Source organism: Zeus faber, assembly GCF_960531495.2.
Source record: "Zeus faber genome assembly, chromosome: 12".
NCBI classification, from domain to species: domain Eukaryota; kingdom Metazoa; phylum Chordata; class Actinopteri; order Zeiformes; family Zeidae; genus Zeus; species Zeus faber.
In genome coordinates this window covers 3,373,793-3,400,028 of record NC_137196.1, presented here as the reverse complement: position 1 = coordinate 3,400,028, position 26,236 = coordinate 3,373,793, and the positions used below count along the sequence as shown (strand labels likewise).

Here is a 26,236-nt window from a genome sequence, read left to right as displayed (position 1 = left end):
GAGCCGCTGTTCCACGAGCGGGCCCGACGGAGGAAGCACCGAGGTAAACGAGTCGGCATTAAGGTCAGAATGAGGACACAACCTTACCGTCCACCTCTGCCAAGCATTCTTCTTGCCAACGTCCAGTCCCTGGAGAACAAGATGGATGAACTTTCTGAGCGAGGATTCAATTTCCAACAAGACACGAGGAACTGTTGTGTCCTCTGTCTGACGGAAACATGGTTGAAGGCCCCTGTTGCCGGATGAAAGCCATCTGTCCCAGCCCGAGTCCTTCTCCGTGTTCCGCGGCGACAGATCAGGGGAGTCGGTGAAATCCAAAGGTGGAGGCGTCTGCCTAATGGTAAACAACCGCTGGTGAAACCCCAACAACACCAAGTTTCTCTCTCCGCTCCTGCTCGCCGAACCTGGAACAGCTGACCATCCTATTGCCGTCCATTTTATCTCCACCGTGAATTTAGCACGGTGATCATCACAGCCGTTTAATCTCCCACGCAAGCGGACACCGATACAGCACTATCGGACCTGTACGACGTGTTGTGCGGATTTCAAAACAAACATCCCGACGCGGCTGTGGTGGTGACTCGGGGACTTTAACAGAGCCAACCTTAAAAAAGTTCTGCCTAATTTCCACCAACACATCACATGTGCCACCAGGGGAAATAGATCTTTGGACCATTGCTACACACCTTACAAGAAACGGATACAAGACCGTCCTGGTCCCTGCTTTCGGGAAATCTGACCATGCCACGATCTCGCTGGTTCCTGTTTACAGGCCTCTGATCGCACGAGAACTGGTGGTGACGAGGGAAGTGAAGTGGTGGACGGACCGATTGGAGGCTGCGCTTCAGGATGCTCTGACTGACGTAGACTGGGACATGTTCCAATCAAGTTCAAGTGACGTCAGCGAGTTTATGGAGGTGGCAGTGAGTTTTGTAGCTGCGCTAGCAGACAACATCATTCCCACGGTGAAAGTTCGGATATTTCCAAACTAGAAACCGTGGGTTGATAAATCCATCTGCTACGCTCTGAATGCTCGCATCTTGTATCCGGAAATATAGACAATTGGCAATTGCGTGGCACAGTGGCGCAGTGCATTGCACTGCTGCCTCACAGCAAGAAGGTCCTGGGTTCGATTCCCGCCTGTGGCGCTGTTGGCACTGTGCTCCGGCGGGTTATCTCCCAAATAGGAGCCTTTCTGTGTGGAGTTTGCATGTTCTCCCCGTTTTCTCATGGGGTTTCCTCCACCTCACTTCAGTAAGGACCCCCACCAAAAACATGCACCCATCATCGTCTGACCAGCGATGGACACTTATAACCTGGTCCCCAGGCGCGTCCACGTATGCTGCCCACTGCTCCTGGCTGTGCCCCCAGAGGAAGGACAAGCCAGGATGGGTCAAAAGCAGAGGAGCCATTTCACTGGCCACCATCAAAGCATGTGCATGTGTGTGTGTGTGTGCAAGCATGTGTTGTAGTGTGGTGTGTTGTGTGACAAATAAAGACATTTTCTTGTTTCTTTTCTACAATCTGCAGAGGGCTGTGAGGGACGCTAAACGGGCGTACAGAGAGACCGTGGAGCTACAGATGGAGCGGGGGTACACAAGACGCTTGTGGGAGGGGCTGCGGACAATAACAAACTACAAGAGCAGCTCCTCCCCAGTCACGAGTGAGGGATGCTGATTAAGGATTATATCTGTTTGCGTACCGGCAGAACAGATCAACGGATGACGTGGTTTCCCAGGTACTGCACACCACGCTCACGCACCTGGATGGCCGGAAGGGGGCCTATGTGAGAATGCTGTTCATCGATTACAGTTCAGTATTCAACACCATAGTCCCCACCAGACTAGCTGTCAAGCTGAAAGAGCTTGGACTGAATGCTCCGCTGTGTGCCTGGATCCTGGACTTCCTCACAGCCCGCCCCCAGGTGGTCAGGGTGGGGAAGCACATGTCAAGCTCCCTCACCCTGAATACAGGATCCCCCCCAGGGTTGCATCCTCAGCCCCCTACTGTACTCCCTGTACACACATGACTGTGTGGCCAGGTCCAGCTCCAACACCATCATCAAGTTTGCTGACGACACCGTTGTCGTGGGCCTGATCACCGACTGCGACGAGAAGGCCTACCGCGAGGAGGTGGCTAACCTGTCACACAGGTGCCAGGACAACAGCCTCCACCTGAGGGTCAGCAAAACTAAGGAGCTGATTGTGGACTTTGGGCAAGGATTACAATCAAGGACGCACGCACCCTTGGTGATTAATTGGACTTTTGTTGACAGGGTGAGCAGCTTCAAATACCTGGGAGTCCACATCACAGAGGACTTAACATGGACTGTACACACAGACACTCTGGTGAGAAAGGCGAGGCAGCGTCTCTACCACCTCAGGCAGCTGAGGAAATTCCGGGTCTAGGTGAGGATCCTCAAGTCCTTTTACTCTGGAGCAGTGCAGAGCATCCTCACAGGCAACATCACAGCCTTTGTTTGGGAACTGTACTGCTCAGGACAGGCGGGCCCTGCAGAGGGTGGTGCGTTCAGCTGAACGTACCATTGGAACTACCTCCCCCCCTTGCAGGACTTATACATCAGGAGGTGTAGTAGCAGAGCCCGCAGGATCATGAATCCCAACAATGGACTGTTCCAGCTGCTGCAGTCAGGCAAGCGCCTCCGCAGTCACACAGCAAGAACAGAGAGACTGAGACGGAGTTTCTTCCCGCAAGCCATTAGAACTGTCAATGCTGACCTCACCAGGGGTCCTCACTGAGCCACACACATAGGCTCCACTAGCTTACTGTACTATATGTAGCATACTGTACCGCATACTGTATCACTGTTCAGGGTTGTTCGTGATGCCTTATTGCTGCGCCGTACTGTTGTATACTGTGCTGTATTATCCCAAACACTACCTCATTTCATTCACATGCCCCTTTAATGCATATATCTGTATATACATAATTGCATATTCCATATGCATAAGCACATTCCCTCTATCTATTCCATTTTATATCATTTTTTTTATTGTATTTTATTTTATTCTATATATTTTTATTTTATTCTATAAGTATTCGACTTACTGTATTACGTTGTAGGAGTCGAGTTAGTTGGTCTATTAGAAAGACATTTTTCCTAGGACATATTGTGTGTTACCACGGGGTGCGTTGCATTACATTTCACTGCATATATGTATGAAAGTATGTATATGTATGTGACGAATAAACCTCTTGAATCTTGAATCTTGAATCTTGAAGCCAAATAATCCATTGTCAAACCTGCTTGGAGATGCTTTATAGCAGGGGTGTCGAACTGGTTTTCACCAGGGGCCACATCATCATAATGGCTGCCCTCAAAGGGCCAGATGTAACTTATAAATGTAACTAAATGTAAGCTAATGTAAAATAAATGTAACTACTCCTCAATGTTAAATGACTTTGAATTTATTACTTGAGAGGGGGCATAACGACTGTAAAACCAACAATTGTGAGCTGCTAACATGTGTGATGTAGCATTTTACAAAAATAAAATAAAAATGGCTGCACACAGCCTTGCATGTGGTGCACTAAATACATTGCTACACATAAAAATAAGTCAAAACTTACAGCTCAAGACTAACAAGTTGCAACTGAAATAAGTCTGACAAGCAACTTTTCCTGTTGATGCACATGTGTCATCACACTTGTCATCTCAAGCACAGAAAAAATAAATCAATTGCAGGAAAATTAGATTGGTGAGTCTTGTCATCATATGTCCCAACAAGAAAGAAAGTCTCAGTTCACAACCAGTTATTGGTCACGTTTTTAGGTTCCCCAGCTTATATATTGGCTGTGTCAATTCTTGTTGATGAGTAGATGCCTGTCCCTGAACACACCAAGTGGATCCCCTCTCCACCATCCATTGGTCATGTTCTGAAAATAACAAACACAAAACAAAATGCAAGCACAATCATTAAATTGCACACAGTTTAACTATTCTTCTTCTTGGTTACATTACATTTTATTATATTCTAATTAGGTTTTTAAAAATGCTTACCTATGTCTTCTGACCAGATGTCTGACACCGTTTTCCCGTTACCAGTGTGTCAATGTCTGGTTTTAGGTCCTGTGCTGAGGCAATCCGTAGAACAGCATGGAGGTTGTCATCAGTGATGCGAGATCTGTGCTTGTTTTTGTTTACATTAATTATTGAAAACAACTGTTCGCACAGGTAGGTGCTCCCAAACATGGAAAGAACACGGGCAGCATGAAGTCGAAGCTGTGGCATCAAAGCAGGGGGCAGCAGACGGTAAAAGTCCTGGATTGCAGCATCCTGGAACTTTGCTTTCAGGCCACTGTCGCTTTGCAGATCAATTAACTCCATCTGAAGGTGCCGGGGTGCAGTGCCGATGTCAGGGGTGAAAGGACTGGCAAAGAGGGCAAAGCCAGTGTGCTGTGCTCTGAAGTCAGAGAAGCGCCGATCAAACTCATTCCTTATCAGGCTCAGTTTGGTAGCCAACTCAGCACATGAAAAAGTACGGGGAAATGAGGCTGAGATGCTCTGACAAACAGGAAAGTTACCAAGATCGTCGTGTTTTACTTGGCACATCCATAGGTCCAGTTTACGCTGGAAAGCCGTGATCGTGTCGGACATCTGTGTGATGACTTGTTTGCGTCCCTGCAGCTTCTGATTCAGTTCGGCGAGATGCTGGGTTATGTCACACAACATAGCAAAGTCACACAGCCACTGATCATCTGACAGTTCAGGCAAGGGTTTTACTTTATGCTGCATGAAAACAGCAATGTCTTCCCTGAGCTCAAAAAATCTTTTGAGGACTTTGCTCCTACTCAGCCACCGAACTTCTGTATGGTACGGCACATCTCCATACTCCGAGTCCATCTCCTGCAAAAACAGCTGGAACTGACGATGATTCAGGCAACGAGCGCGAATGAAGTTCACTGTTTTCATGACCGTGGACACTATGCCATCCATCCCCAGCACCTTCCCACACAAAGCTTCTTGATGGATAATGCAATGATACGTTGTCAGAGGCGTGTGACAGTTCATTTCTTGCATTTTCCCCTTCATTATTCCAACTAAGCCCCTGTTTCCTCCACACATTGCAGGTGCACCGTCTGTAGTTAATCCCACCAAGTTTTCCCAGGGCAATCCATTTTTACTCACGGACTTCTCCACCGCATCAAAAATGTCCTGTCCCGTTGTGGTCCCATGCAAAGCAGCCACATCCAACAGCTCCTCAGTGACAGTGAGGTCCGACTTCACGCCTCTGATAAAAATTTATAACTGCGCTGTATCCGTGATATCTGTGCTTTCATCAACAGCTAATGAAAAATCTATGTAGCTGCGTGTCTCTTCGGCCAGCTGTGTTGAAAGATTTCCTGCTATTTCCTTAACTCGGTCCGCGATGGTGTTTCTTGATAAACTGACATTTTTAAAAGCCTGTACCTGGTCGGGACACACTTGCTCACACACTTTCACCATGCACCGCTTCAAAAACTCTCCCTCTGAAAAAGGCTTTGAACAGTGGGCGATGTCTTCAGCCACAATAAAGCTAGCTTTCACTGCCGCATTATTTTTGGCTGTGGCATTCGTGAACACATTCTGCTGCGCTCGCAGTTTGCCTTTTAATTCTTGGGCAATTTGTTGTTTTTCTTGATGGGTAGCTGTGGCATACTTAGCTCCGTGTTTGGTGTCAAAATGCCGACGGAGATTGTACTCTTTGACAACCGACACTGCCTCGTAACACAAAAGACATACAGGCCTTTCTCCTTGAAGCACAAACATGTATTCGCCTTCCCACCTTTCTTGAAATAGCCTTCCATCTGCATCAACTTTTCTCTTCTTGGACATTTTGGGAGGATGTATTTGTATTTCTCAATTCCACCTGTTCGCATTGTTGTGGAGACACTGCAGCCTAGTGGCGGATGCCGTCAATCGCGAGAAACATAATACTGGTAGGCATGCATTGTGGGGAAATGTAGTTTTTTTTACAAGCCAGCAGCCAGCAACTTGTGCGACACTTTTTCCTGCTGAAATCGGTCATGTGACAGGGAGCGATAGACAGGCCAGGGACACGTGACTCTCTGTGTGTGCGTGTCTGCTTGCCTGTGTGCCGCGATGAGAGCACGTGCTGCTCACATCAAAGGCTCGCGGCCGGCCGGTTTTCCCAAAGCAGCGGCGCTAATGCAAACGCGTAGCGTGGATGAAAATCTCGGGTGGGCAAGACCCCGCGAGTTGCCGTGATACTGCAACGACCGCGAGGGGTCGGGGAAATTTAGCTATCTGATGTTGTTGATTCGAGTCAGACAGACAGACAGACTGGATGGCCCATCGCCCCCCGCTTTGCATTACAATAGGTTGGGCAATGAGAACAAAGCTGGGCCGTTGCCGACCCGTGGCCAAAGCCACGCTACGCGCCTGCAGTGCACCTCCACAGCGCTGCTGCGCCATGGATTGGGAAAACTGGCCGTTGTCTTTCTGCGTCGTGTGTGTGTGTGTGCGTGCGCTTGTGAAAACCTTACCGAGGCAGAGTCAGAGAAGGGAACGCAAGCAGCGCGGATAAGAAAAGGAAAACCATTTTGTCTGTTGTGGGATTGGTTTGTCGAACAAGTTTTGTTTTTTTTTGCTTTTTTTTTTGCTTGTTGGTCAAGGTAAGGCAGGCGGGCCACATAAAATGACATGGCGGGCCACATTTGGCCCGCGGGCCTTGACTTTGACACCTATGCTTTATAGCCATCTTGTGTAAAATTAACCAACTGCACATACTCAAATATATAGATAAACGCAGACAAAAAAGATAAATAATAGGTGTTGGATTATTATTGGTAGTAAAAAATGATGTATACTATTTAATATTTACTCTTTTTTTTCTTTTAATAATTGTGGTTCTCTATATATACACATATGTATATATATACACATATATACATATACAGTACATACATATATACATTTATATATTAATATATACTATATACTATTTATATAATACACACATATATATTAATATATATATGTATATATATATATATATTAATATATATATATATATATATAGATACAAATAAATATATATATATATGTATAGATACATATATATATATACTGTATGTGTGAACTTGTATGTGTTACAAAAGGAGCCATTTAAAGAGGGCTGTCCCGAATTGCAACCAGCTTCCAGCCAGTTTCCAGCTAACCACCAAGTGGCTCCCAGCCGGCTGCCAACTGGCTGGAATTTCCTCTCCCTCTCATGTGTTTCCGGGAAACGAAGGAGTGGCTTCGTAAGAAGCATTTCAAAATCCTGGAGTGGCCTAGCCAGTCTCCAGATCTCAACCCCATAGAAAATCTTTGGAAGAAGTCTGTGTTGCCCAGCGACAGCCCCAAAACATCACTGCTCTAGAGGAGATCTGCATTGGAGGAATGGGCCAAAATACCAGCAACAGAGTCTGAAAACCTTGTGAAGACTTACAGAAAACGTTTGACCTCTGTCATTGCAAACAAAGGGTATATAACAATGTATTGAGATTAACTTTTGTTATTGACCAAATACTTATTTTCCACCATAATTTGCAAATAAATTCTTTAAAAATCAGACAATGTGATTTTCTGGATTTTTTTTCTCATTTTGTCTCTCATAGTTGAGGTGAACCTCTGGTGAAAATAACAGGCCTCTCTCATCTTTTTAAGTGGGAGAACTTGCACAATTGGGGCTGACTAAATAATTTTTTGCCCCACTGTGCTTCTATACAGTATGATCATGTGCGCAGTGTGCGTGCGTACCTGTCTCCTGAAGTACTCGGGACCCTTGTTGAGTATGCGGAGGGGCACGGCAGAGCTGAAGGGTGTTGCAGGACCCGAGGTCTTGCTATCTGGTAGGGCCGGGGCCAGGGTCTCTGTCGGCATGGTGACGAAGCGGCTGGGGGCCGCAGCCGTGGTGGAAGTGTGTGTGGGGGGGTTGACAGAGGACGGGGGCACCGGGGGACCCCCAAAACATGAAGACGTGAGGGGTGAGGCAGGTGAAGAAACTGTCTAAAAATATCTGAACCCCCCAGGTCTCAGCATCACCGCACCCCCCCCACTAGAGGGAAGCCAGGCTGCGTTGCAACTGGCGACGGGTCCTTTCCCCCCCACTATTTTGGTCCTAACGCAAAACCTAACCTTCTCTCTAGAAGGTTCTGTACATGTATAACTTTTCCTTGCTGTCGAAACGTAAAAGTATGCTAATCTAGTAAACAAATCTGTAATGTTAAAAATGCAAGCTAGTAGTAAACTGATCACAGATCAATTCAGATTATTTTTTTTAAAGATTCTGCGTGTGCTGATGGGATTTTATAAAATTCAGTAAGAGGTATGTTTTAAACTATAAGTATGAATTTGATACAGGGCCTCATCCTCATGTCATCATTTGTTTACTAAAAAGGTGACAACAAGCTTAAGCCTTGACAGTTACTCACTTGTAATTTACCTGCTCCTTAACTGGTCTGCCATTGTCTGAATTCCATATTGATTCAACATGGATTGGACAATTTAGGGGCCGAGGGAAGCAGACAGAGAGGGGCAAAAGAACATATGGATAAACATCGAGAGAAATGTGGGGAGAAATAAAGTAAAGGAAAAGAGGAAGTAGAGCACAAGCTAGAAAAGAAGAGAGGGGGGGGTGGTTGCGTTTTTGTTCAGCACTGCGGTTCAGCGCTCCGATAGAGCCAGAGCAAAAGCAAAGGACGCTGGGAAGGATCAGCGCCTTCCCTCCCTCCTCCTCTTTAAACACACACTCTCCCACAATTCAGCAGGCAGAGAATCTGGATTAAAAAAAAAAGAGAATAAAAAATAGTTAGTTAGAGCTGGGCTGTGACATCACACACCTAGCAACAACAGTTACAGCTTGAAGGGGGCGAACGCCGGATTGTTGGAGAAATGCTGCTGTTTTTGCATGTGCACACACACACACACACACACACACACACACACACACACACACACACACACACACACACACACACACACACACACACACACACACACACACACACACACACACACACACACACACACACACACACACCCCCCTCATACAGAATTTCCGACCTGAAAACATTGGGAAAACATTTTGAGTACCACAACAGTGTAACAGGGAGTGTCCGTAGCGTTTGAGTTACTGCCGCTAAATGACTCCATCAGTTATTCACAACGTAGCCGCCTCGTCATGAGGCTAATCACATCGTATGCAAGCTACAACGGCTAACTATATACAGTTCAACATTTGTCCCATTAGGATATACCCCTTGAAATGCATTATCTGCCGATTAAGTGGCACCGCCCCTTGTGGTCGTCTGTGCCGGCGCTCCAGTCTACTTTTGCACATTTTAGTATTTCTTTCAGTTTTTATCATAATGTCCGCCAAAAAAGCATCGGCAGTTACCTCTTATGGCCGTGATGCACTCATGGATATAAAAACTTCCCGAAACGAACAACCTTGGGACTTTTTATCCGTGGAAGCAGAGTGGTCGGCTGAAATTCTACACGGGAAGACGCTCATTTTTTATTACATTTCACTGCATATATGTATGAAATTATGTATATGTATGTGACGAATAAACATCTTGAATCTCGAATCGATCTCATAAAGTTACCGAACATAGAAAAGAAAAAGAAGAACTAGAGATGCACTGAACTAGAGATGCCAACTAGAGATGCACTGAAGTCTGACCTACCGATTCCGATTTCCGATCTGCTGTACGTAAATGACAAAAACATTGCATGATCTGATCACGCTCACGTGATAGGACAGCTGCACATACAGACTACTTACTGTAGTAAGGAACACAAACAAATAGAGGGCCACACTGGATTTTGGGGTTAGGGTTTTTTGTTTTTTTTTAACTGTAAAGAGCATGTGGACTACACAGGCGACTGTGTTCAGTTCTGTGTAAGTATCATCATAATCATACCTGATTCCATTTACTCACTAATATAGGTTGGGACAGACACACACACACACACACACACACACACACACACACACTGAGCACTTTATGAGGAACAGTACACTTACTTATTCATGCAATTATCTCATCAGCCAATCTAATCAGCCAAAATGGGATCTCAGTGTTTTGGACTGTGGCTTGACTGTTGGTCCCAGGCGGGCTGATTTGAGTATTTTGGCAACTTCTGATCTCCTGGGATTTTCACACACAACTCTCTCTTGAGTTTACTCATTGCGAATCTCAGCAATCGTTGTACTGAACTCTGTCTCCCCTCTGCGGACCCCCCCTGTGACATCATAACAAATCAGTGTCACTATAGACAAAATGCCATAGCCACTTTTTTAACCTGCCATAAACCACTTTATACTTATACTTGTCTTTTTATATTTTGTAATATTGTTTTAAATTGTGAGTGTGTGTGTGTGGGTGTGTGTGTGCGTGGATGGTGCGGGTTATGGGGAGGGAGGGTGGGAGAGAGTGTAATGTGATGTGAAAAATGTGAATCAACAACTGTGGTGAGCAGAAAAACTTCTAACAATGCAGAATAAGTAAAACCTTAAGGCGGATGGGCTAGAACAGCAGAAGACCACGCCAGGTCCACTTCTTCCACTTCTGTCAGCTAAGAACAGCTATCTGAAGCCGCAGTGGGCACAGGCTCCCCAAAACTGGACAGTTGAAGACCGGACAAACGTAGCCCCATCTGATGAACCTAAATTTCTGCTGAGGAACACAGATGGTAGGGTCAGAATTTGGCGCCAACCAATCTGCACCAATGACTCCATGGATCCAATCTGTTTTGTGTCAGCAGTCCAGGCTTCAGCATGATAATTGTGAGAGAAAAATTATGATCAATGTCAATGAATGTTATAATTCTACCACCAAGTGATGTCTAAATGCTGAGGCATATGTTCGTTTAGTGACGCCCGACTCTTTCTCAGCTTATCTTACATTCCTGTATACTACTATCACAAATGTTTTAGTTGTAATCTCATAAAAGGACCGTTTGTGTAAACATTCAACGTATGCTTTCTCTGCACCGAAAGTGTTCAATGTTTTCCTTGTTAAAACACGTTTTCAGCTGTTGCTTTAGACAACAGTGAATCACATGGCTAGTCTCAGAATGGGACACAACCTCTCATAGACTATAAAGGCCTCTTCAAGTAAAGAAGAGATAGAGTGGTCAGAATACTGCTTTGGAGCAGTACTGAATCTTTCTCTTTATTCTGCAGAATACATTTTCTTTAATACTCAGTTTTGTTTCCTTGTAGCGGGCAGATTAACCTCACCGACCACTCAGGGAGAATTTCTCCAACAATCTGGCGACAATGATGAGATTCTCAGCTTGGCTCTGTTGGACCCCTTCATGCCCAGGTTGTGTGCACAACGGCAGTCAGAGAGCGGCCATAAGACATTCAAGAAGGAGCCGTCTGGACATGACGGCAGACACGAGATTCTGAACAAATTAATGTGAGGGCTTACTGAGATATTATACTGATTAGGAAAAGCTTTGAGTAAGCCTAGATATTGTACCGATAATGGAAGATCGAAGGAAATGCTATTGTGAGGGAAATAGCTCTGGGTTAGCTTAAAGATTGTTCTGGATCTAGAGGATCATCGAAGAAGCTTTGTTAAACTCAGAAATCCCCCCTCAGATAAAAGTATCGCCGACCGCCTAGGTTAGGAATGGGCAGTGGATGATTGGTCTGGAGGACTGTGGAAGTGGCCAATATTGCATCGATCAAGGGAATCGTGGTTTTTATTTGTTTATCTTTATTTTTTTCTTTTGATATTCGATTACATTTTTACATATTACATTTAGCAGACGCTTTTATCCAAAGCGACTTACAATTTTTCAAACACTGACGGACGCAGCCATCAGGAGCAATTAGGGGTTAAGTGTCTTGCTCAAGGACACTACAGCATGCTAGCAGGAGGAGCCTGGGATCAAACCAGCAACCTTTAGATCACTAGACGACCAGCTCTACCGCCTGATTATAGTAGTAGTAGAACAGTACTCTCTCTTTTATCCTCCTAGCAAAAGCATTGAGGGTAGGTGAGAAACTTCTGTTATTGTCAAGATTACATTAGATTAGTTAATAAAGTCAGAATGGTCCTCTCTCTTTTTTCCTCCTAGCAAAAGCGTTGGGTGTAGGTGAGAAACTTCTGGTGTTGTCAAGATTACATTAGATTAGTTAGTAAAGTCAGAATGGTCCTCTCTCTTTTTTCCTCCTAGCAAAAGCGTTGGGGGTGGGTGAGAAACTTCTGGTGTTGTAAAAATACAAAAAATAAATAAATGTATAACTAGAGTAAAATTGATAAAAAAAAATCAGATACAATAATAATATTTTATATTATTATAAATTTTTAATGATTGTTTTGTGTATTATTTATTATTTTAGATTTTATTTTGGAGGTACTCATAATCCAGTTATGTGACTTACTTTCAGTAAATTTTAAATAGTTTGGGAGAGGACAGGTTCAAAGGCCCATTGTGTGACTCTATTTGGAGGATAATACACTTTCACATGAATCCTGTGTGATCCAATTGGTGTCTGGGTTGTGACTGCCTGGCTGATGGATCACTCTGGAACACGTATGGATTACACGACTTTGGAGACATTCTATCAGTATCTTGTGGTATGTTGGCCTCCTGGCTGATAAAAAATCTCAATGAAACAAGCAAATCTATAAACGCGAGATAAGCTTGGTATGTGTGTTGTACATAACATGCTAAACTAGTTTCACACATGAGTCCTTGGTGTAAAAGTAGCATTATAATCTAAAATATCTGGTAGGATTGCTGGAAAGGATACTGCAAGGTTTTAATTAATTTGAAAAAAATTATAACAAGGCGAGAGAGAGCGGTAAAGTTAGTGATAGACTGAAAGGATTATGATTGTGAAAGACAATGAAAGTAGGAAAGTTTGCACATGATGCATATGGAATTCTTTGTTTAGGATGGAACTTGGAGCAAAGAATGTCGTAAAAGTCATTTTAGTAGGATATTGGTTCAGCAGAGGAAGCTGCAGGACTGCACCAAACGGACGTACAGAGACACCGTGGAGCTGCAGATGGAGCGGGGGGACACAAGACGCTTGTGGGAGGGGCTGCGAACAATAACAAACTACAAGAGCAGCTCCTCCCCAGCCACGAGTGCGGACGCCTCCCTGGCCAACCAACTGAACTGCTTTTATGCGCGGTTCGAGTCTGGCAGCAGCACCGCTAGCTCGCCGGCTAATTGGAGCTACACCGCTGGGGACGAGCGCGCACTCTCAGTGTCCGTGCACGAGGTCAGGAGGGCTTTGATGCGGGTGAACACCAGGAAAGCTGCGGGCCCAGACGGCATATCTGGACGAGTACTGAAGACCTGTGCTAACCAGCTAGCTCCGGTGTTCACCACAATATTCAACATCTCCCTGGCTGAATCAGTGGTCCCATCCTGTTTCAAGAGGTCCACCGTCGTTCCTGTCCCGAAGATCGCCTCTCCAACCTGCCTGAATGACTACCGTCCGGTGGCCCTCACCTCGGTGGTCATGAAGTGTTTCGAGAGGCTGATTAAGGATTACATCTGCGCCTCCCTCCCCCGCACCTTGGACCCGTTGCAGTTCGCGTACCGGCAGAACAGATCCACGGATGACGCGGTCTCTCAGGTACTGCACACCACGCTCACGCACCTGGATGGCCAGAAGGGGGCCTATGTGAGAATGCTCTTCATTGATTATAGTTCAGCTTTCAACACCATAGTCCCCACCAGACTGGCTGTCAAGTTGATGGAGCTAGGATTGAATGCTCCGCTGTGCACCTGGATCCTGGACTTCCTCACAGGCCGCCCCCAGGTGGTCAAGGTGGGGAAGTACATGTCAAGCTCCCTCACCCTGAATACAGGATCCCCCCAGGGCTGCGTCCTCAGCCCCCTACTGTACTCCCTGTACACACATGACTGTGTGGCCAGGTCCAGCTCCAACACCATCATCAAGTTTGCTGACGACACCGTGGTCGTGGGCCTGATCACTGACTGCGATGAGAAGGCCTACCGCGAGGAGGTGGCTGACCTGTCACTCTGGTGCCAGGACAACAGCCTCCACCTGAACGTCAGCAAAACCAAGGAGCTGATTGTGGACTTTAGGCGTGGATCACAATCGAGGACGCATGCGCCGTTGTGGATTAATGGGACTTCTGTCGATAGGGTGAGCAGCTTCAGATATCTGGGAGTCCACATCACAGAGGACTTAACATGGACTGTTCATACAGACACTCTGGTGAGAAAGGCGAGGCAGCGTCTCTACCACCTCAGGCAGCTGAGGAAATTCCGGGTCTCGGTGAGGATCCTCAAGTCCTTCTACTCTGGAGCAGTGGAGAGCATCCTGACAGGCAACATCACTGCCTGGTTTGGGAACTGTACTGCCCAGGACAGGCGGGCCCTGCAGAGGGTGGTGCGTTCAGCTGAACGTACCACTGGAACTACCCTCCCCCCCTTGCAGGAGTTATACACCAGGAGGTGTAGTAGCAGAGCCCGTAGGATCATGAAGGATCCTCATCACCCCAACAACGGACTGTTTCAGCTGCTGCGGTCAGGCAAGCGCCTCCGCAGTCACGCAGCGAGAACAGAGAGACTGAGACGGAGTTTCTTCCCTCAAGCCATCAGAACTGTCAACGCTGACCTCACCAGGGGTCCTAACTGAGCCATGCACTGGGCTCCACTACCTACTGTACTGTATGTAGCATACTGTACCGCATACTGTATCACTGTTCAGGGTTGTTCGTGATGCCGTATTGCTGCGCCGTACTGTTGTATACTGTGCTGTATTATCCCAAACACTACCTCACACTATTCACATTCACATGCCACTTTAATTCACATGCCACTTTAAATGCACATATCTGTATATACATAGCCATATTCCTTCAACCTATTCCATTTTATTTCAATTTATTTTTTATTGTATTTTATTCTATATATTTTTTATCTTATTCTATAAGTATTCCACTTACTGTATTACGTTTTAGGAGTCAGTTAGTCGGTCTATTAGAAAGGAATTTTCTACTTTTTATTTTATTTTATTTTTGTACTTTTCCTAGGACTTCTTGTGTGCTATCACCGGGTGCGTTGCATTACATTTCACTGCATATATGTATGGAAGTATGTATATGTATGTGACAAATAAAAATCTTGAATCTTGAATCTTGAATCTTGAATCTTGACTGAATGATTTAACTAATAGTCAGATGGTGCTTTATGTGATTATGGTTTACTAGTGGTAAACTGGTGTTTAGCAGACTAAATTAAAATGAAATTAAATTTAAGTGCCAGTTAACAACGGTAATCTATGCTGAAGTAGTATGAATAGATATTGAATGGTTTGAACTGTTGGATTGTGTTTAGAGAGATGATTGTGATGTTGATCATAGTGATGTGGTGAGTTGTAGCAGGTTTCAAGTTGCTGGAAAGTGTAATTTGTTCATTAATGTAACTTTGGTAAATGTGAGGAGTATGGTTTGTGCTTTGTTAATAGATTTTATTGCAAAGCATTCCAAATTGATTCAACTAAATTGATCACTATAAATTGTGAAAAAATGCTTCCAAAATATGTTTGAAGACATTGCGGAAAGCAGATATGATACACAGTAGCAGCAGAAATGCATTCGTTTTTGGTTTATAAAGTTCAGTTATTCTTTTTTGATTTACTTTATTTTTTTCCTTTTTGTGTTCCTGTGTCAAAAGAGATCTGCTGGTTGAGATAAGATTATCCTTTATCTATCCCACAAAGGGGTAGTCTGCAGTGTTACAGCAGTAAAGGATTAGTATAATTGCATGACGCATTAGTAAATTGGTAATTCTAAATTAAAGGATATGATAAATAACTAAATAGTATAGATTGAACACTATACATTAAATTATAGTATTGCATGAGTGAATTGTCAGTTTTGGTGTGATATACCATAGTGTTTCTCTACTACTACAGTGGTAGACCTCTCTTTCATCTTCTGATAATGTCTGAGAACAATACTTGAAGCACCCTAGGGCAATTCACACAGGCCCAAAGAACATTCCTATTTTCCTGATATCCTGCTGAAAGACAGGCCTACTCCTGCATTTCCGAGAAGGTCTGTGAAGACCTTGTGTTCAGAGATCCAGTTTGGCAAACATCAGGCGAAATAACTTGGGACATTTTATGGACAATGAACAAAGTTCCATTATGAAATGCAAGCGTTGACTCTTGCTGCTCCTTCCCTCCACCAACGAACATGAAGTGTTTGGCCTCGAAGTACAGAGCACGCACAATTAAAAAAGGTGTTGTGCAGTTGAGGAGCTTAATCAACTGTGCTCCTTTGGACCTGCATTCTGTGATGTCACTGCATCAGACAAAGCATCAACCTGAATGACTGCAATCTGAATTTTTACTCCAACTGAGAGCTGTGGAAATACTGACCACCTGAAGTCCAGCTGGAAATGATATCTGTGTAATTACCATGGGGGCTGTTTCTCTGTTTTCTCAGCCATTGTTTTATCAATCTGTCTATCCTGATAGTACACAGATTATTTAATGTTCTGTGAGAAAAACTACATTGTAGTAAGATTCAAGATTTTTTAAGATTTTTTATTTGTCACATACATATACATACTTCCATACATATATGCAGTGAAATGTAATAGAGTATTGCTGAATTTAAATGAATAATTTTCCAAAATTTTAGGAAAAGGTTTTGAATAGTTAGTAAATTCAATTATTAAGTAGAAACAAAATTAGGCACAGATTTAAGACGGAAGTGATTGTTTAATTGATTTGCAAATATGTTAATCATACCCATTCTAGGTTTTAGATAGTCTCGATTTGAATGCTGGCTCTGTTAAATTCATATATATATATATATATATATATATATATATATATATATATATATATACACAGTATATATATCCACACATATATTTGTTTTAAAAAGGAGTTAACCTCATTGGAAATGCCAAATAACCTCTCAACTTTTCTCTAATCAGACTGCAGCATGATGTGACTTATAGTTGAATACTCCCTGGCCAAAAGGTAAGACTAGCAGTTCAAAGCTTACCACATAATATGTGATTTTTAGGAGTTGGGTAATGTAAATTGACTGTGAGAAAATGGATGGTTGATCAAATGTTATTGATCAACCCCATTTAGGCTTTTATTAGATTGATGACTGCTGAGATCTCAGGCTTATTGTTTGCAGTTATGAATTGTACCTTTAAGGGTATAAGTAAGAATAAATACTCAAAAAAAAATAAAAATAAAAAATAAAACAAAATAAAAATTTGAATATAGTATTAAATCTTAAAATATTTTAGTATGGGAATCACATTTTTCCTTACCCTCTCTAGTTGCTTAACTTATTGTTGAAGTTATTTGGAGCCTCTGGTAATGTTTCTATTGCCAAATTACAGACATTTGTATGACTGATTTTGATTTTATTAATGGCAGCACACTAATTTGAGTATTGATGGTTTATTGATCTGCTTGTATCGTAGATACACAGGACTTCGTAAAAAACTGAGAACAAGGTGATCACAGTTTCTTTTTTCCCTTATAACTCCAGCGGACACAAAAGAACATTCATTATTTGAGTCATGACATTTGTGATCTAACACAGCAAAAGCCCCCATCTCACACTTTTCTAAAATCACCAGGAGCAGGAAAATAAGTTGAAAAAACCTTTCTTGAAGGAAAATTAGATTTTTCCAGATTAGTGTTCCTTTGTGTTTTTTTTTAATCTCTCAACGTATTTTCAAAACCGAGTTTGATTTATAAATAGTATAAAAATGTTAAACCGTGGAGTTAAATATTGCCATTGGATTACATGGGGAAATGTGGTTCACTTACTGAGATGCTGAACAACACCGATCGATGGTTCCCTTTAAAGCAACCAGGTGAAGATCACTCATTCCATGTGATATGGAGTCACAATGTGAAATCGTTTTGATAGAATTCAACCTCTAAATCCTACTACTTTTACACACACACACACACAGACATCATTATGGAGGGGGCATTGTTGTGAAACGGTGAAGAAGAACCCTTCGCTTCAGGCACCTACGTCACTTCCGTATACAGACAGTTAAAGCACAGCATGGGGGTGTTTTGGTCTCACTTGTCTGTGAAAACTCTCTTCTCTGTATCGCTATGGATTTCCAGAAGCGGGTGGCGGAAGCTCTGCATCATGTTTCGGACCTTAATCTGACCAGTGCGATGGATCCAAGCCAGTGTTAGCAGCGCGTACTGGACTTCGTTTTCCACGATGATAGTCACCTCTCCGACAGCAACGCAGAGAACGACAGCGCTGCCGAATCTCATATTACTCCGGAAAGTCCGGAAACTCATGAGTACAACAAAAAGAAGGGGTTTTCGTTTGGTTTGTCTGTCTGTCATCCATTTTGTTGTTTAAAACAGTGTTTGTCTATCTTTGTACAACCGGTTGTGTTTGTGTTTCTATCTGTTGTTAACTGTCTTTTGTTTTATTTGGCTGCATGAATATGTACAGGCAAGTGTGATACGGTGTGGTGTAGCTGATTGATGAGACATACAGAACATCTTTTTAATGTTTTGATGTTATAAACCCGCATTTTAATCTTCCTATTTGTGTTGTTTACATTGATGTACTTGACCCCATCTCTATAGGAAATGTTGGAGCCAATGCAGCCAACAAGGCCACTGTACCCAATATTGCTCTTGTCTTATAATGATGGTTGTCTCCTCCACAAATGAAAACATAGGATTCCTCACGAACCTTGTTTTTTCCTCTACTCAAAGGCATCCTGCACTGAATTATTGTGGTGGCAGAGCCACTTAGTACTGTATGTACTGAGCCATATCTCTCCCGTTAGATTTTCATTGTTTTGCTTGTTTGACATATGGTAAGTACCATTTGTCAAAAAGGAGGGATAGTTTGAAAATTAAGTAAACATAATGATTGTGCTTAGAACAAAGAGAAACCTCATGATGGACTTATCAGCTGATGCTTTGTCATGGTTAAAATATTGTTTGGTGAGTTGGACATGGTTTTCTTAATGGAATCCCAGTAAAGGTAAGCTCTACTGAGTTTCATTCCTGCCATTAGTGAATAGTGGGAATGTAAGGAGGATCACATGGACAGGACTGTCCCAGCATGAAGTGCTGACCGGGAAGCCAATGTGGGTAGGTACGTCTTCTGTCAACAAAAGCCACATATGAATTACATCACGTTAACCAGTAGTGATCAGACTGTCTAGTTTAGTATTTATCACTTTTAGAATTTACTTTATTAATGGATTGTGTAGATGGGATTATGTTCAGGCAACATTTGAGAATTGTGTTCTCGGAAAATTTTAAAAACCCTGCATGACTTACACTGTTTGTTATTTTGTAACCTCATCAATATTCTATTGACATTATCTCCTACATATTAGACATTTTGATAATATTATTGTTGTAACACTAGGGTGTGTGCACACATTAATTGTGTACTGAGTCTGTAGTCGGCTATTCAACATAACTGGTTGGGAAATAACAGAAGTAAAGTTCCACGGACCCCATTTTACATTCGTGGACCTAGACCAAACAATGTTGTCATAATATGTGTTCCTCACTGTACTGTTTAAGTCTATGTGCCCAGGTCAAAGCAGCCCTACCTGTCCCACTTGAAGGACCACTACACAACCTCTGACCAGGTGACCCGGTGGTGATTCGCGACTCCCAGAGGAAAAGCCGGAACTCTGCCAGATTCCTGGGACCGTTCCAGATCCTCCGTACCACTGCAGAAGCAGTTAAGGTGGCAGAACGACCAACGTGGGTACACGCATCTCATCACAAGAAAGTTCCTACTCCCCTCTAGCTACTCGTTGAGGAGACAACGTGAGTGTACGCCGAATGTGTGTTTTGGAAGCAGTTATCAATGGGGCTTTCGACATCCAACATCGGCGCCCCACAGTCTGCTCCACCGCTGGATTTCTGCTCCACATTTGATTACGCCTGGCCCTCCCCACCTTGCTATATGGTCATCTTTTTCCTTCATCCCTCCATCAAAAGGATTTCATGGGTTTCCCACTGAGTTTTACCGGACGTCAAGGGCTAGGTTTTGTCTGATAACCATATACAACACGTTATTTTTAGGCATACCTTTTATTTCTTGTGTAACGATCATTTATTTAATTGCATTTGTTCCCGCTTTATTCTAAGTATACATTTACATGTACCTATTGTTGTTGGTTTGGGATTTCCTTTTGTCTTGTCTTATTTCGTTTTTATAGTTTTGGGTTTGTGTTTCGAGGTTGGCTGTTGGTTTGTTTTCTGTTGTGATGTTCTTTTACGTATATATTTTGTTCCCTGTGTATGTTGTCATAGTATAGTGTAGATAACCCTTACTGGTATTTTACCAGTAAGGGTAAAAGACCATGTGAGGAGAGGTTTGGCCAATTTGAGATGGAATGTCCAGGAATACTATCTGATATGTTTTCCTAGTTGAAAACAACAAGATAGAATTCATAGGATATCTCTGTTATATAACTGTATTGTACTCAGTTTATATGTCATTTTCTGATCCCTTTGCCTCAATTATATGAAATTTTAGCCTTATTGCATTTTTGTATTGTTCCACTGGGAACAACAGGAGGGAGTGTGAGAGAAAAATGATGATCAATGTTAATGAATGATATAATTCTACCACCAAGTGATGTCTAAATGCTGAGGCATATGTTTGTTTGGTGATGCCCGACTCTTTCTCAGCATATATTACATTCCTGTATACCACTGTCACGAACGTTTTAGTCGTTATTTCGTAAAAGGACCATTTGTGTAAACATTCAACGTATGCTTTCTCTGCACCAAAAGTGTTCAATGTTTTCCTTGTTAAAACATGTTTTCAGCTGTTGCTTTAGACAACAGTGAATCACATGGCTAGTCTCAAAATGGGCCACAACCTCTCATAGACTATAAAGGCCTCATCAAGTAAAGTAGCGATAGACTGGTCAGAACACTGCTTTGGAGCAGTACTGAATCTTTCTATTTATTCTGCAGAATATATATCTTTAATACTCCAGTTTTGTTTCCTTGTAGCGGGCCGATTAACTCACTGACCATGCAGGGAGAATTTATAATAACATAATGCACCATGTCAAAAAGAAAAAGTCGTCTCAAACTAGTTTCATGAACATGACAAGAGTTCAATGTGCTCCAGTGGCCTTCCCAGTCACCGGATCTGAATCCAATTGAACAGCTTTGGGATGTGATAGGACAGGAGATTTGCAGCATAAATGTCCACATAGACCAGAATCTCAAAGAAATGTTACCTTGTGGAATCCATGCCTATAAGAATTGTAGTATGGTGATCCTAGTAAAGTACAGTATATATATATATATATATATACACAAACACAGTCATAAATTTTAGTGGTAATTTTTGGTAGGTTCATTATAACAGTGAGAGACAGAATATCAGAATATCAAAAAGAAAATCCAGAAAATCACATAAAAATATATATATAAATTATTTTGCATTTCATTGAGTGAAATAAGTATTTGATCCCCTACCAACCATAAAGAATTCTGGCTCCCACAGATTAGTCCTCTCGCTTTAAGAAAGTACTCCTAATCTCAACTCGTTACCTGTATAAAAGACATGTCTCAACTTGTTACCTGTATAAAGGACACCTGTCCACAGAATCAATCAATAAGACTCTAACCTTCCATCATGGGCAAGATCAAAGAGCTGTCTAAGGACATCAGGGACAAGATTGTAGACCTGCACAAGGCCGGAATGGGCTACAAGACCATTGGCAAGAAGCTGGGTGAGAAGGAGAAAACCGCTGGCGTGATTATTCGAAAATGGAAGAAACACAAAATGACCGTCAATCTCCCTCGGTCTGGGGCTCCACGCAAGATCTCACCTCGTGGGGTATCAATGATCATGAGAAAGGTGAGGGATCAGCCCAGAACTACACAGGGGGAGCTTGTTAATAATCTCAAGGCAGCTGGGACCCCAGTCACCAAGAAAACCATTGGTAACACACTACGCCGTAATGGATTAAAATCGTGCAGCGTCCGTAAGGTCACCCTGCTCACAAGGGACATGTACAGGCCCGTCTGAAGTTTGCCAATGAACACCTGAATGATTCAGAGAATGCTTGGGAGAAGGTGATGTGGTCAGATGAGACCAAAATCGAGCTCTTTGGTATCAATGTGACTCGCCGTGTTTGGAGGAAGAGGAATTCTGACTACGACCCCAAGAACACCATCCCGACCGTCAAGCATGGAGGTGGAAGCATTATGCTTTGGGGGTGTTTCTCTGCTAAGGGGACAGGTCGATTTCACCCGACGAGGGAAATATGGATGGGGCCATGTACTGTGAAATCCTGGGTGACAACCTCCTTCTCTCAGCCAGGACACTAAAAATGGGTCATGGATGGGTCTTCCGGCAGGACAATGACCCAAAACATACAGCCAAGGAAACAAAGGAGTGGCTCAAGAAGAAGCACATTATGGTCATGGAGTGGCCTGGCCAGTCTCTGGACCTTTATCCTATAGAAAATCTTAGGCGGGAGCTGAAGCTTAGAGAGTTGCCAAGCGACAGCCTGGAAACCTTAAAGGTTTGGAGAGAATCTGCAAAGAGGAGTGGTCCAACTTTCCTTCTGAGATGTGTGCAACCTGGTAATCAACTACAAGAAACGTCTGACCTGTGTACTTGCCAACAAGGGTTTCTCCACCAAGTACTAAGTCATGTTTGGATAGGGGATCAAATACTTATTTCACTCAATGAAATGCAAAATAATTTATATATTTTATTTAATGTGATTTTCTGGATTTTCTTTTTAATATTCTGTCTCTCACTGTTATAATAAACCTACCAAAAAATACCACTAAAATTATAGGCCGTTCATTTCTTTGTCAGTAGGCAAACTTAAAAAATCAGTGAGGGATCAAATAATTATTTGCCCCACTATATATACACACACAGGTACTCATCACTTAACAACCTACCTGTTTAATGATTGTGATGACTTACGACCAGTCGGTATTGTACGCTGCATACAATACCGCGGAGTCTAAGCACCAAGCATATCATTGCGCATCACTGTTCTCAGTCTCGTTCCCGCAGTCTGTCAGTATTTACTACACTAGCGTTTGCAATCGCCACACTCCCTTACCGTAAAATAACACAGGTCCTCGCTTATCGACCAATTCGCTTAACGACAACCAATAACCAACTAAACAACCAACTCAATAACCAAATTGAGGTTTGACATTACAATTTTAGTTTTGAGTTTTATGTTGTAAAATACAAATAGCAATCTGTAAAGTGGAAACTGTGATACATTACCCAATCAATTGCATTAAGAGATAGGTTTGCTATTTTTCAACTGAGGCTTTATCAAAATGGTGGCTGCCATTTATAACTTGAATACAGCAAAGTAGATAAAGCACTTGCAGAAGCATCAGCTCAAGGAATATCACACAAACTACAGCTAGTAAGAAGAAAACCGAGCAGTAACAGCAAACATTGCTAAAAACTTTTCAAAAGCGTGAAAAATACCCTCCAGGTGGCAGAGTTTGAGCATGGTGTGTCTTCGAAGGAATCTTAAGTGAAGTGCATCAACAAGCTAATTTAAAGGTTGTTAAAGACAAAAAATATCAGATTGATATCCGCCGATAAAGAACAAGTTGTATATTGACCATTTTTCTACCCAGGGCTTGGTAAAATGTTCATTCCCATCATTTCAGCACACTGTTCATAGCACAGTCTTACCGAACGCTTTACTATTGCAAAATGTACCTTTCTGCTACAGCTTGAAGACAGAGTGAAGGCAACCTACTGTATGCAATATTATGCTTTGGATCTACTGCAGAAATTGCAAAAAGTTGTTTTAAATAAAATATGATAATACTGTTATTCAAGAGTTTCCTGTGAGATTCAACATTTCTATGACTTAAACATTTGCCCTATTTGACTGCATTTAAGCATCGATGCTGCAGCAAAGTTGTTTATCAATATCAAGAACATTCAACAAGGTTGTGCTATGAACAGTTTTTCGGGGCTGGATACACTTACTTTACAAATATTGAACTCTGCTTGTCTCTGACGTATTGCCATTCAGATGACATTGTGGCAACTTCCACACATGTGCAATACTGAAAGTCTAACTGATCGTATATTACCTGCTGTTATTATGCTGTTGTTATGCTAATTTACTTCTCTATACGTTACTTCACAACAGCAATGTCACAAAAGAGCATCTATGATATTTCGGGGTAGATTTGTGAGACGGCCGGATTCTGATTCTTACTTTTCTCCCCCTCTCAGATATCCGATCTAGAAATATACAGTGGGGCAAAAAAGTATTTAGTCAGCCACCAATTGTGCAAGTTCTCCCACTTAAAAAGATGAGAGGCCTGTAATTTTCATCATAGGTACACTTCGACTATGAGAGACAGGATGGGGGGAAAAGAATCCAGGAAATCACATTGTAGGATTTTTAATGAATTAATTGGTAAATTCCCCGGTAAAATAAGTATTTGGTCACCTACAAACAAGCAAGATTTCTGGCTTTCACAGACCTGTAACTTTTTCTTTAAGAGGCTCCTCTGTCCTCCACTTGTAACCTGTATTAATGGCACCTGTTTGAACTCGTTATCAGTATAAAAGACACCTGTCCACAACCTCAAACAGTCACACTCCAAACTCCACTATGGCCAAGACCAAAGAGCTGTCAAAGGACACCAGAAACTAAATTGTAGACCTGCACCAGGCTGGGAAGACTGAATCTGCAATAGGTAAGCAGCTTGTTGTGACGAAGGAGTGGCCTCGTAAGAAGCATTTTAAGGTCCTGGAGTGGCCTAGCCGGTCTCCAGATCTCAACCCCATAGAAAAGCTTTGGAGGGAGTTGAAAGTCCGTGTTGCCCAGCGACAGCCCCAAAACATCACTGCTCTAGAGGAGATCTGCATGGAGGAATGGGCCAAAATACCAGCAACAGTGTGTGAAAACCTTGTGAAGACTTACAGAAAACGTTTGACCTCTGTCATTGCAAACAAAGCGTATATAACAAAGTATTGAGATGAACTTTTGTTATTGACCAAATACTTATTTTCCACCATAATTTGCAAATAAATTCTTTAAAAATCAGACAATGTGATTTTCCGGATTTTTTTTTCTCATTTTGTCTCTCATAGTTGAGGTATACCTATGATGAAAATAACAGGCCTCTCTCATCTTTTTTTTAAGTGGGAGAACTTGCACAATTTGTGGCTGACTAAATACTTTTTTGCCCCACTGTATGCTGGTATAGGCCATTTGGCTAATACCAACTGGGCATTGGATTGGGGCCATCTGTACTTTAACATGTTATTCACTTTATAAGATCCTTTATCATTCAATTTTGACCCAACCAGAGTAAAAAAATCCAACCTCATTGACCTGAGGTTGAAAATTATGGTTGGTCATTTCCAATGGTTGTAGGGAATACTGTGATTTCCATGAATTAATACACGAGTACAAATAAAACAAATCTATACGATGCGTCTTCTGAAGATTTTTAACTGTAGTGTGTGTATAGACAAACTTCAACCCAAAGATTACTGACAGGCAGGCACATGTGTGGGTTTTGTAACAATCTTAAATTTGTTACAAAGCAACAGATTATCCAACCCTATTTACGCACATTAAGATCCATACACGTAAATGAATACATTAAAGTTCATCAGAAACAAACTTCTCAACATTCCATTATAGATCTGTAATTGTGACATACATAAGAGTCCTCTCTCAGCGAGTTAATTACCTTGTAACCAGTGGTTATAGGTCACACAACAAGTTCCAAGCAGGTCTCAAGTTGTAAACTTCAGTTCTTACATCAAATCTCAAGTTACAGCATTTAGAATCAAGCAAGTCAATGAAAATCCCTGATAAACAAAAGTTAATTAATTGATAAGGTTAAGCAATTCACAAGTCAATTAATCTCAAATTACAATAACCTTACCCAGTTTACAAATTGAATGCAGTACCTTATTCTGATAATAGGTATCACTCACTGCATGGAATGTGAGTCTTAAGTGATGCTCGGGCCAAAATAGCTGCTAGGCTATGTCCCCAGAACACAACCTCATATAGCCTCAGTCACATACCTTTATTTCAGCACACAGGGTTAATTCTTTCACATACCTCTTTGGTTGTGTTCGCCCTTGGATTCCTACCATAAAGTTTGCCTTATTTTCCTGCCATAAAGTTTGCCTTATCTTGAGCACCTACCCATCTGTGAGGTCGAACTGA

At 42.5% G+C, this 26,236-nt stretch overlaps 1 protein-coding gene across 1 annotated transcript in view; it reads right to left on the bottom strand.

Moving 5' to 3' along the window:
* The window catches only part of fam110b (family with sequence similarity 110 member B), a 17,030-nt gene extending 9,020 nt beyond the window's left edge, over positions 1-8,010 (bottom strand). The window contains exon 1 of the mRNA XM_080010564.1: positions 7,766-8,010. Within this exon, the coding sequence (XP_079866690.1) occupies positions 7,766-7,888 (123 nt within the window). The 5' untranslated portion in view covers positions 7,889-8,010. The remainder of the gene's footprint in view (positions 1-7,765) is intronic.
* Between the last annotated feature and the right edge of the window lie 18,226 nt (positions 8,011-26,236).